The sequence below is a fragment of the Halichoerus grypus genome, chromosome 10 (assembly GCF_964656455.1).
Source record: "Halichoerus grypus chromosome 10, mHalGry1.hap1.1, whole genome shotgun sequence".
Taxonomy (NCBI): Eukaryota; Metazoa; Chordata; class Mammalia; order Carnivora; family Phocidae; genus Halichoerus; species Halichoerus grypus.
In genome coordinates this window covers 71,075,505-71,088,672 of record NC_135721.1, presented here as the reverse complement: position 1 = coordinate 71,088,672, position 13,168 = coordinate 71,075,505, and the positions used below count along the sequence as shown (strand labels likewise).

The window sequence follows — 13,168 nt, the reverse complement described above, 5'->3', positions numbered from 1 at the left end:
TGCCTTCAGCTCAGGTCATGATCCCCGCGTCCTGGGATCGAGGCCCACATCAGGCTTCCTGCTCTGCCCGAGGCCTGAGTCTTCCTCTCCCACTCGCCCTGCTTGTGTTCCCTCTCTCTCTGTCAAATAAATAAAAATCTTTTTAAAAAATGTTTTTGAATGAGTCAGAGTGGAGGAAACGAGAATGTGGCTAGTACAGAGCAATAAGGAGGTTATGGAAAAACCTATAATCTTGATGTTGGCAGTTGGTTAAAAAGGAAAAGGAAAGGCTGTTAGGGAGAGAGGCAGTTTTATTTAATTCCAGTATTAACGTACAGTGTTATGTTACTTACAGGGGTACAATATAGTGATTCAACGATTGTATACATTACTCAGTGCTCAGAGAGGAGGTGAAGTTTTAAAAAAAATGTAGTGATGGGGGAAAAGGCTGGTTTTTCCTTGTTCTCGCGGTTCTTTCTGATTTCACTCTCATGCTTCCGAGTACTAAACTCAAAACCGCCAGAGCGGCCCACCTGGCCGCCTTCCTTAACTACCTCTCCACCCGGATTCCACGCGAGCGCGGCAGAAACACCTGGACCTGAAATCTTTTAAGGATGGCCGTCTGCCAGGGTCGGCGCGCGACCTAGGTTTACGCGTGCGCAGTAGACAGAATTACCAGCGTGCGCGGGAAGCTGGGCCGCGTCCGCCTATGATTGGCTGCCGCGGCGGACTCCCACCCACCGAAACGCAGCGGTGGTTGTGATTGGGTGTCTCAGCAAAGGCCGGACGCCGCACGGGAGGGAGGGAAGGGAGGCGGGAAACAGCTTAGGGGGGTCGCGCAGTTCCTTCTGGCAGGCGGTGAAGAGGTTCCGAAATGGCGGTGCAGCCGAAGGAAACGCTGCAGCTGGAGAGCGCGGCCGAGGTCGGCTTCGTGCGCTTCTTCCAGGCCATGCCGGAGAAGCCGACCACCACGGTGCGCCTCTTCGACCGGGGCGACTTCTACACGGCGCACCACGAGGACGCGCTGCTGGCTGCCCGAGAAGTGTTCAAGACCCAGGGGGTAGTCAAGTACATAGGGCCGGCAGGTGAGGGCCAGGACGGCGTGGGCGCCCCTCAGGCCGCGGGCGGCGAGCGGGCTCTCGGGCGAGGAGGCACGGGGGCGGGGACGTCGGTGCCTCCCAGGGATGGCGCTTTCGCCGGCCGCTGCCTGGCCAAGTGGGGCGCCATCCGCCCCTGCCCTGCCCCCGCCCTGAGTGTGTCCCTCTGCAGCGGCCCCAGACCTGAACTAACAACGGACACGGAGGGAGCGTCCACCCTGGCAGGCGTTTTAATACACTGTTCTTTTTCATTGCACAGCAGTCGCGTGGGTGTCGCCCGCGGCCCCGCCTTGGCCCTGTAGATCTCCCCCGCAAACTCCGGTCCGCGAGTGAGATTTAAAATAGGGGGTTTGGGAGATCATTTCATGTCACCAATGTGGTTTTGCCCACACTCCACTTAACACCTCTGGTTCAGTGTGGGGATCTGGAACGGGTTGCTGTTAGACCTCGGACTTGGAGCCAAATTTCTTGGATTCACGTCGCGGCGCCTCCACTTAATAGCTGTGTGACTTTGGGCTACTAACGTATGTCTTTGCCTCAGCTCGGCATTGCGTGCCCTCCGTAATCCGACCCCATCTCCCCCGCATCATCTCTCCCTGTAAGGCTACAAACTTCTCACCCTATGTGAGCTAGATGTTCTAGATGTTTTATGTTGATTGCTTTACTCCCCGGCATCGTTGTGATGATGGAAAGAGCATTCTGGGGGGAGTGAGGAGTCGTGGGTTCTAGTCCTGCCTTTGCCACATGCAGGTGGAATGTTAATATTTCATTCATCAGACAAAAATTTGTTGAGTGCTGCTGTGTCAGGGTTATGGACACTGGGAAAGACAGTATCCCTGCCTTCACAGAGCTCACTCTAGTGGAGAGCAAGGCAGAAATAATCAATAATTGAAGGTGAAGAACTGTGGAGGTGTGCACCATAGCAAGTTGTTGAAGAGGCATAGAAACAGGAATGGCAACAATTGGAGACCACAGAAGAAGCATTGGATGAGAAGCTAAATTCCACTTGAGTCTTGAAGGACTAGACGTTTGCTGGGGAGAGGGCCTGAAAGGGGGCAGATTGGTGTCTATGGAGCAGAGAACCTGGAGGAGGGTAGCCCAGGTGGGTGGGGTCAGAGGATGAAAGACTTTTTGTTGTTGTTGTACTGAGTTGAAATTTTATGCTGTAGGCCCAGAGGTTGGATGACAAGGTGGAGTGGTGTGTTGGATGTTTGGCTGTAAGATGGGGGTTGGGTTAGAAGGGGCAAGAGGAGAGAGATTAGGATCAGTGAAGACTAGCCAGAAATAGTGAGGGATGGCTTCATAGTTAATGATGGTCTAAGTTCCTTTCCAGTTTTAAACTTATTCAAGGCTAGTGCACTTAGCTCTCCTATTTTTGTATTATGCAGTTTAGAATAACTTAAGCATTTAAAATGATGTAAAAAGTTATAAACGTCCTTGTATGTTTGTGTAAATTGAATCACTGATTTTTCTAAGCACCTGTTAATGATTCTAATGCTTTTATTTTTCTAATTTAGATTACGAAAGGAGTAATGGATGCTAAGCATTACAGCCATTTATTGGGAAGGAAATTTAGTATGAATATCCAGAATCTTCTATACTGGAGTATAGACTTTTAAAAAAAAATTTTCCTTTCATTGCTCTTGAAGGTTAAAATGTAGGTGTTTACTGGGCACATTTCTAAGAATAATCTAGACAGTCACCTCCTATTCATGTTGAGAATAGTGTTAAGGGTGAATTTAACTTTTCAGAGATTAGCAAGTAAATGTGAGTTATTCCTAAGCATGTAGTTCTTAGGGTAGACGTTTATGCCAAACACACATTTTAGGTAAACGATTGTCCTAATATGTGTTTGGGTAGGATAATAACAGTAAAATTTTTTTTTTTTCAGATTTTATTTATTCATTTGAGAGAGAGCACAAGCAGGGGGAGAAGCAGAGGGAGAGGGAGAAGCAGACTCCCCCGCTGAGCTGGGAGCCCAACATGGGGCTGGATCCCAGGACCTGGAGATCATGACTTGAGCCGAAGGCAGACACTTAACCATCTGAGCCACCCAGTTGCCCTGGATAATAACAGTTATAAAAAGATTGATCATTTGTTACTAGAAATTGGCTGAAATAAGTGAAAGAAGGAGGGACTCAAAAATGTCCCGGGGATTCCCAAAGTGGGTGTCTTGAAGTTTTCACTGTGCAAGGTGCAGTGTAACTGAGCATCTTTTTAAATAATGTAAGGCTGCCCATACTTGTTTCTTGGGAGGAATTTTCCTTCATTTTATTATTATACCATTTAGGTAAAGGGTTAACAAAACCTTTTCCTATGCTTCTCTATTCCACCTGGAAACCATGATCAAGTTAAGAAGGTTAGTTAGGTTTCTAGGCAGCATTGCTTATTGCAGAAATGACCCTAGATTGGTAAATTATATCTGGACTGTAGCGCCCGATGAACTATAAATACCTGATGAGGATCCCATGCACTTGCACTTGAGGCAAATCTCGGAGCCTATGACCTTTCCAGCATTCTTTAGCATTCAAACTTGTCTCTGACTATAGAAAGCAGAAATTGTTAGAACTCCCTCAATTTTCCTGCCCTCAAACCTATACTTTTTTTTTTTTAATATAACTGGTTTGTTGAGGTATTATTCACATAAAATATGATTCACACATTTATTTATTTTTGATTCACACATATAAAGTATACATTTCAGTGTTTTGTTTTATAATTCAGGGGTTTTTAGTATATTCACAAAGTTAAGCAACCATCATCACAGTACATCTTTTTTTTTTTTTTTAAGATTTTATTTATTTATTTGAGAGAGAGAGAGCATGAGAGGGGGGAGGGTCAGAGGGAGAAGCAGACTCCCTCCTCAGCAGGGAGCCTGATGTAGGACTCGATCCCGGGACTCCAGGATCATGACCTGAGCCACCAGGCGCCCCATTTTTTTTTTTTTAAAGTAGGCTCCATGCCCAGTGTAGAGCCCAACATGGGGCTTGAACTCAACGACCCTGAGATCAAGACCTGAGCTGAGCTAAGATTTGGACACTCAACTGACTGAGCCACCCAGGTGCCCCACCACAGTGCATCTTATTTATTTATTTTTATTTTTTTTTTTAAGTAATCTCTATACCCAACATGGGGCTCGACCTCGACCCTGAGATCAAGAGTTGGATGGATGCTCTACTGACTGAGCCAGCCAGGTGCCCCCACAGTAAATTTTTTTTTTTTTTTTTTTTAAGATTTTTTATTTATTTATTTGAGAGAGAGAGAATGAGAGAGAGCAAGCACATGAGAGGGGGGAGGGTCAGAGGGAGAAGCAGACTCCCTGCCGAGCAGGGAGCCCGATGCGGGACTCGATCCAGGGACTCCAGGATCATGACCTGAGCCGAAGGCAGTCGCTTAACCAACTGAGCCACCCAGGCGCCCCCCCACAGTAAATTTTTAAAACATTTTTGTCCTCAAAAGAAACCATGTACCCATTAGCAGTCACACACACACACACACACACACCCCCACACCCACCCACCCACACCCACACCCCAGTTCTCCCAATGCTAGGCAACCACTAACCTGCCATCTCTCTAGATTTGCTTATTCTGGACATTTCATAAAAATGGAATCATAAGGGTGCCTGGATGGCTCAGTTTGTTAAGCATCTGCCTTCGGCTCAGGTCATGATCCCAGGGTCTTGGAATCGAGTCCCACATTGGGCTCCCTGCTCAGCGGGAAGTATGCTTCTCCCTCTCCCTCTGCCCCTCCCCCTGCTCATGTGTGCATGCGTGCGCTCTCTCTCTCAAATAAATAAAATTTAAAAAAAAAATGGAATCATAAAATATGTGGTCTTTCATGACTGGCTTCTTTCACTTTTCAAGATTTCTCTCTGCTATCAGTACTTTATTCCTTTTTATTGCCAAATAATATTCTATTGTATGGATATACCATATCTTGGTTTTATCCATTTTCCAGTTCACAGACATTTGGGTTATTTCCTGAACCTATACTTTTTAATTTCATCTGTACCCATTCTTTCCTCCCTATTGTGTCAGTGAAGAGATGAGCCTTTTGCTTTGGTCTGGATCCCAATCCCGTCTTCTCAGAGGTAGCTTTCTGTTTTCTCTATCTGGCTCATTCTATTTGCATTTAGACTTATCTTTTTAGCTACTTTTAATCTTCAACTTCTAGTGCTCACAGTGTTATAAAAAAGCCCTGTGAGTTGGGTTAGTACCTAGCTCCAATTTATAAATAAGGAATGTGAGTCACTGAAAAAGAAAGTTACTTAGTTTGTGCATCTTTTGTTGTCAAAACTCAACTTAGAAAGCATCTCCCTTTGGAAGCCTTTGTTGATTCCCATGTTAAGACTGCCTGGTTAGCTGCCCTGCCCCTCTTAGGTAGTCCCTGCTCTTGGATCTTCTCCTTACCTTAGACACAGCATTTATTCTACCTATTGCCTGTCTATCCCAATAGACTGAAAGCTCTTAGAGAGCAGGATCTATGTTTTAACTAATGTCTGCCTCTGAACCCTAGCCCCTGGGACAACGTCCACATGTAGCAGGCACATGGTAATTGTCAGGTGAATGAGGTTGGGGTCTCCAAATTATTCTTGAAGAGAAGAATCTTGTACGAACCTGAGGCTATTCCTTCTGCTGTACCCCAGGTGGAGGCTGGGTAGCTTTCTGTTCCTGTTCCCCTTATTTCACACCAGGAGGTCAGGTTTACTTCCTAGCTGGTTAGACAAAGCCTACAATGCCAGTCTCTTCACCAGCAACATAGAGTAGCTATACTTTAGGTGCTTGTCAGTAAATAAGACTTAATGCACTGCCACCCAGTATGTCACAGAAACTCCTTTGAGAGAAATAGTATCTTTGGAGGATAACCTTGGCAGCTGGGCAGCCTGATTGTACATTAGCAATGGAGATAGGGGAGGCCATGGAGGGAGGGGAATCACCTCATTTGTCTCTTCACCCCACCCACTCTTAAGAAATCACCACTGTTATGAATCTGTGTTCCTGTTGAAAGCGTCAGTATTAAAGAGACCAGATTGCTCTGGATTCTTCTATCTAGAACCAGGTAGATAACATTGATGTGCAAAGTAGTTGGGTATAAGAGGGAGTGGTGGGCCTTGTGGATCTGAGAGTGCTTGTTCATCCTGTGATGGCATTCAATTTCAGGTGCTTTAAAAACCCTATGCTGTCAAGACTGTTCTCCAGGCACATCCTACTTGTTTAATGACTTAAGAGCTATTTCAGAATTTTGCCAGACTAATGTTTTTTTTTCCCTCTCAGATTTGTTTTTGCTGAGTTGGACTTTACATTTTGCCTTTTAATTTAAAGGATGATATGAAAAACAGTGGGGTTTTTTTGTTTTCTTTTTTTAAAGATTTTATTTATTTATTTGATGGAGAGAGACACAGCGAGAGAGGGAACACAAGCAGGGGGAGTGGGAAAGGGAGAAGCAAGTTTCTCGCGGAGCAGGGAGCCCGATGCGGGGCTCGATCCCAGGACCCTGGGATCATGACCTGAGCCGAAGGTAGACGCTTAACAACTGAGCCACCCAGGTGCCCCTGAAAAACAGTGTTTTTGAACTCTTGTGTTTACTGGAAGTTGCTGGTAATACAGTGGCGTTTATCAGTGCCTTTAGGAGAAATTCTTCTCTGATTTTGTATTAACTCTAGTTTGCTGCTTTCCTTTTCTTTTCTTTTTCTTTTTTTTTTTTAAAGATTTTATTTGTTAGAGAGACCCTGCACTAGCAGGGGTAAGGGGCAGAGGGAGAGAGAGAGAATCTAAAGTGGACTCCACACAGAACCCAGCTTGGGGCTTGATCTCACAACCATGAGATCATGGCCTCAGCCAAAACCAAGAGTTGGAAACTTAACTGACTGAGCCACCCAGGTGCCTCTGCTGCTTTTCTTGAGCAAGTTTTTTTTCCCTTCATTTTTATTTTTATGACGTCTTTATAATGAATAATGTTACTCATGTCGAATTCAACTGGATGGATTGGTAGGGTGACCGGTCATTCTGATTTGCTTGGGACCAAGGGGGCTCCTGGAACATTGGACTTTGAGTATTAAAACTAAGAGAGGCTCGGGCAAAATGGGATGAGTGCTAGGCAAAACCAGGAAATTATTTATTAATTAATTATTTTTAAAGATTTTATTTATTTGACAGAGAGGGAGAGAGCACAAGCAGGGGGAGCGGCAGGCAGAGGAGAAGCAGGCTTCCCGCTGAGCAGGGAGCCTGATGTGGGGCTTGATCCCAGGACCCTGGGATCATGACCGGAGCCGAAAGTAGACACGTAACCTACTGACCACCCAGGCGCCCCCAAACCAGGAAATAATTTAGATAGGGCCGACCATTCCACTCAGGTTCTGATCCTAAGTGAGTGTTAGTTGGGAGATAGAAGTCTGTTGCAGGCTGGAGGCCTTCGGTCTCGCACATGCCTCTGAGAATGTGAGTACAGGCCTTGTTGAATGGGATTCTAGAGTAAACATAATTTTCATATAGCTTGCTTTCTAAATGCAAGCTAAAAAAATAAAAAAAGCTAAAAAAAATGCAAGCTAAAGAAACAGCAGTCTATTCAAGTTTCTAAGAAAATGACTGTTAAACATACTGAGTTGAAAACTGGTGGCCTACATAGTGTTTTGCTCTAAGTTTGAACTGATTGCCTGTATTTTAAAGATTGGGAGATTTCAGGGAAAAAATTCATATTTTGAGCTGCTTCTGAAAAATCTGCACAGTTGAAAACTCGGGGTGTAAATATCCCTGCAGTTCAGCAGTGGGTTTGGAGCTGAGTGGCTGCTCTCTCTGACATAGTCTAGATTCCTCCTTTAACCTGATGTGCTTTCCTTCTTTTGTCACTGTTCCCACCACTCCATATGGTCTCTTTTGAAGCCACTTGTCATGTCAGCTCTGTTGTTGCTCTTCTTTTGGCTTCCTTTGCTTGTTTGGTACCTGCCTGGTCCCTGTAGATACTTGTTTGCCAGTCCTGGGTGAGGTAATGAGGAATGTTCTAGGGAAGAACCTTAGGCAAGATTGGAGCCCTTTTTCAGGGTGTCTGACAGTGGGAATTCTTGCTAGTACTTGTAACTAATGAAAGGGATATTGGAAGTCTCAGCTGTCCTTAGCTGTACAAAACAATTGCCTTATGTCATTTAATTAATCTTTGTGCTTGTTTATGTTTGATATGTGTACTTGGCATGATCTGTTACTAAATTTAGGTTACAGGAGCACCTGGGTGACTCAGTCGTTAAACGTCTGCCTTCGGCTCAGGTCATGATCCCAGGTTCCAGGAATCGAGCCCTGCATCGGGCTCCTTGCTTCGCGGGAAGCCTGCTTCTTCCTTTCCCACTCCCCCTGCTTGTGTTCCCTCTCTCACTGTGTCTCTCTCTGTCAAATAAATAAATAAAATCTTTAAAAAAAAAAAATCAGGTTACATCTTTTTTTTTATTTTTTCAAAGATTTATTTATTTGACAGAGCACGTGAGCACTCACACAGGTAGGCCAAGCAGCAGGCAGAGGGAGAGGGAGAAGCAGACTCCCTGCTGATCAGGGAGCCCGATGTGGGACTCGATCACAGGACCGTGGAATCAAAGGCAGATGCTTAACCACCTGAGCCACCCAGACGCCCCTTAGGTTAAATCTTTAATAAGATCCAGAATTGTCAGCATAATCTACAAGTATCACCTTTATTTTTATTTATTTTAAAATATTTATTAGAGAACAAGCGAGAGCACAAGCAGGGGGAGAGGGAGAAGCAGGCTCTCCCCACTGAGCAGGGAGCCCGATGTGGGGCTGGATCCCAGGACCCTGGGATCATGACCAGAACTGAAGGCAGCTACTTAATTGACTGAGCCACCCAGGAACCCCCAAGTATTACCTTTAAATGAATAATTGGTATTACCTCTCCTGTATGAAAATTGAGTTTTTATTCCATTTGGTGGTATGGGTGATTTTATTAATTTTGTAGGAAATTGATAATTGCAAATCAAAACTAAGGTGGGACACTTCCCTATCTAATAAGAGTTCTTGACCTTGGCACTATTGATATTTTGGACTGAATAATTTGTTGTTGTGAGGGGCTATCCTGTGCATGTTTAACAGCAACTCTGCCTCACCATTAGATTCCATTAGTACTCCCCTTTCCTCCGTCCCCCAGTTGTGACAACCCAAATGTTCCCAGACATTGGCAAATGTCTGCTAGAGAAGCAAGATTGTTCCCAGTTGAGTAGTGATCTAAGATAAAGACCAGAAAGTTTTAAAACTCTTGTTGATTGGATAGGGGAAATAGATGCACTCATACTTATGGATGATAGTATTAATTGCCACAGCCAACCAAGGAGAATAGTCTGGCAATATTTATCAAAATTACTCATATTCTTTGATAATTTCCAGTTTTGGGGCTTTATCTTACAGATGTACTCACATGTTTGGGGAGTGAAGCATGTACAAGATTATTTATGCAGCATTGTTGTAATAGCAGAGACTGGAAACAACCTATATGTCCATCAGTAAGACTAAATTATAGAACATCCTCAGAGCCATTGGAATGTTTGCAGCTGTAAACAGAAAGGAGCTGATTGTACTGATGAACAACCTCCAGAATATATTAAAATTTAAAAAAAGCCAAGATATAGAACAGTGTTTGTAGTATGCACTTACTGATATAAGAGAGGAACAAAGTAATGCTTGTGTGCACAGCTTGTGTTTGGGAATATATTTTATAAACTTGATAGCACTTGGCTGGTGAATTGGATGTGTAGGCTATCGGTGAAAGGGAAGTCTCCTTTGCTGTACTTTTTTGAACCTTTGAATTTTGATCTGTGTTACCTAGAACATTTTGCAGTGAATAATGACTAATTCATTTTTATGGACTTTTTGGAAAAAGTTTAATTCCGTACAAGCACTAATATAGTTACAAGACTTTTATTCAGACTTCTGAGAAACTAATTATAAGAAAGGACAAGTAAGTTTAGCTATATATGTATATATTCATTCTTTTTATCTTTGTATCTTCTTAATTTTTTATTTTGATGTGTAGGTTCCACAGAAGGGGGCCGAGTGGGGTGCTACATCTATACACCTTTTTATACCCTTCAACTGGGATGAGTAATAAGTGCTTGATAAATAGTTTATTGAAGGAATGAATTACTGAGAGAAGAATTTAGCTTTAGGGGAGCCATTGTTTTGAGTACTTGAACACTTACTACTTTAAATCCTCAAATCTGTAACATGTATTTTTAATATTTTTCTTTAGGAACAAAGACTCTGGAGAGTGTTGTGCTTAGTAAAATGAATTTTGAATCTTTTGTAAAAGATCTTCTTCTAGTTCGACAGTATAGAGTTGAAGTTTATAAGAATAGAGCTGGAAATAAGGCCTCAAAGGAGAATGATTGGTATTTGGCATTTAAGGTAATTATCTTCCTCTTTAATTTGGTTATGAGTTTTAAGAGTAGAAAAAATAATGATGTGGGGGAATTCTGTTGTGTGTTTTAATATTTTAATCAGGTTGTGATAATAAAATGTTTTGAGAAATAAATATTCTTTAGCATGTGGTTTTTAAAATCACAGTTTAATAGCAATTTAGAAATTCAGTAAATCCTTATTATGAAAATGTGAGCTTAGTCAGTATCCCTGAAACCTAAATAAAATAGACTTTATATAAAATTGAATACCAGCATTAAACAAAGATTTGATTTTACTGTTTTTAAAGTAGTATCACACAGATTTAGTGTATCCCGAATATCTCATTTATACACATTTGTTTTTTAAGATTAAAAAAAATTTTTTTTTGAAGATTTTATTTATTTCTTTATTTGCAAGAGAGAGACAGCATGAGTGGGAGGGGCAAGAGGGAGAGGGAGAGAGAGAATCTCAAGCAGACTCCACGTTGAGCATGGAGCCAGACGTGGGGCTCTATCCCAGTACCCTTAGATCATGACCTAATCAAGAGTCAGACGCTTAACAGACTGAGCCACCCAGGCACCCTATTTTTATTTTATTTTTAAAGATTTATTTATTTGAGGGGCGCCTGGGTGGCTCAGTCAGTTAAGCGTCTGCCTTCAGCTCAGGCCATGATCCCAGGGTTCTGGGATCGAGCCCCACGTTGGGCTCCTGCTAGTGCTTTCTCCCTATCCCTTTCTCTCTCTCTCTCTCTCTCAAATAAAATCTTTAAAAAAAAAAAAGATTTTTTTATTTGAGAAAGAGCTCGAGAGCAAGTTAGGGGAGGGACAGAGGGAGAGATTTTCAAGCAGACTCCCCACTGAGCAGGAGCCCCAAGGCCAGCTCAATCTCATAACCTTGAGATCATGACCTGAGCAGAAATCAAGAGTCTGGCACTTAACTGGCTAAGCCACCCAGGCACCCCCCCCTTTTTTATTCTCAATTTTTTTTTATTTTTTAAACTTTATTTATTAATTTAAAATAATCTCTGCACCCAACGTGGGGCTTGAATTTACAATCGAGTCACGTGCCAGCCAGGCGCCCCTCATTTGTACACATTTGTAATGTGTTTGTATCTTTGTATGTCCTTTCTCTTCCATTAACTTTATAATTTTTTATAAGTCAGGAACTTTAATGGTGATCATATTTCTTGGTGTCCCTAGAAAGGCTCATTGACATGAATGCTTCTATGCCTTCATGGACATAGTAGTGCTATTTTGTTTTGTATAATGATACCTTCGTTGTTAGTCTGTAAGGTCCTGTGTTTGATGTTCAAATGCAGTGCCTGCAGAGTAGGTTCCCAGTAGTAGGTTCCCAATAATACTGGAATAAATTAATGGTTAGAATGTAGTTGGGGAGGCGAGATTTATTCTCGAAAGGGAGTAAATGTGTGATAAGGGAGACAGTGCTCTGGGCTTATAGTCAGCATATGTTCTTTTCTCAGCTGTCCCTCTGGGTGTCCTTGGCAAATTTCCCAACCTTCTCTTGGATCTGTTTCTCCATAAACAGTAAAATTAGAAGGTTGTTTTTTTTTTTTATGTTTTCCAATTTGAAAATCCTTTGATTTTTTTTTTTTCTTGTGAGGTTTAATAGAATACTTAAACATTTGATCTTGGTACTACCCCAAATATAATTTTTTTTTCTTTTTTAAGATTTATTTATTTATTTGTCAGAGAGAAAGAGAGAAAGAACGCAACAGGGGGAACAGCAGGCAGATGGAGAAACAGGCACCCTGCTGAGCAGGGAGCCCAATGCAGGACTCGTTCCCAGGACCCTGGGACCATGACCGGAGCCGAAGGCAAATGTTTAACCAACTGAGTCACCCAGGCATCCTCAAATATAATCTTCTTCAATCTTTGTTCCATAGTGTGTCCTTCTCCCCCTCCCCACCTTTGTAAATGTAGACATTTACTGAAGATTATATCTGGGTGGGAGAATTTAGCATTTAACATTATAGAGTTTCCTGGGGCTTTTCATTGGTGTTTCCCTGAGAATGGTGGGGCTTTTATTTAGAGTTTTAGCCTATGTCTTGAAAGATTTTAGTAGAAAATTGAGGGTACCACAAAGTGATGTTTTCTATCTCATTCTTCACAGAACTCAGTAACACCAAAATGTGGAATCCTAAGTTTAAGAGATTACCTTATCAGCCCATCACACCTCACTCTGACATATCAGAATCCTTCAAGATGAATTCTCCTTAACCCCTACCTTTTACATTGGGGACATTTTTTTCAAATATTTATTTTTATCAGATTAAAAAGGTGGTATCTTCATCCTGACATGTTAAGTTCAGATCTAAAACTGCAAAAACTGATTTATCATTACATTTTTTAGCTTATTGATTCTGTGATAAAGTTTAGTGATATTTAAAATAGTTGATCTCTATGATTGGTTTTTTTCTCATGTTCTCAGTGGTATGTTCAGAGCAGGAAAAGATCTTGGATACCATTTAATTCACAGGTTACCAGTCTTAATCATTTTCAAGCACCCTCAAGAACCCAATTTTATTAGCTACTGGTTCCCTTTTGAGAGTTTTTTAAAGGTGTGCTTCATAATCTGTGCAAATCCAAAGTATATACGTAAAAGTACGATGTTTACATTTGCAGTTGAATCTGCTTTTAAAATTTGAATGCAAGATAATGCTTTTTCCATTTCATTAAAAAA

General features: G+C 42.3%; 1 protein-coding gene across 1 annotated transcript in view; it reads left to right on the top strand.

The window, feature by feature from the left end:
• The first annotated feature begins 788 nt into the window (after window positions 1–788).
• The window catches only part of MSH2 (mutS homolog 2), a 77,462-nt gene continuing 65,082 nt past the window's right edge, over window positions 789–13,168 (top strand). The window contains exons 1-2 of the mRNA XM_036121649.2: window positions 789–1,064; window positions 10,320–10,474. Coding sequence (XP_035977542.1) covers window positions 854–1,064; window positions 10,320–10,474 — 366 coding nt within the window. The 5' untranslated portion in view covers window positions 789–853. The remainder of the gene's footprint in view (window positions 1,065–10,319; window positions 10,475–13,168) is intronic.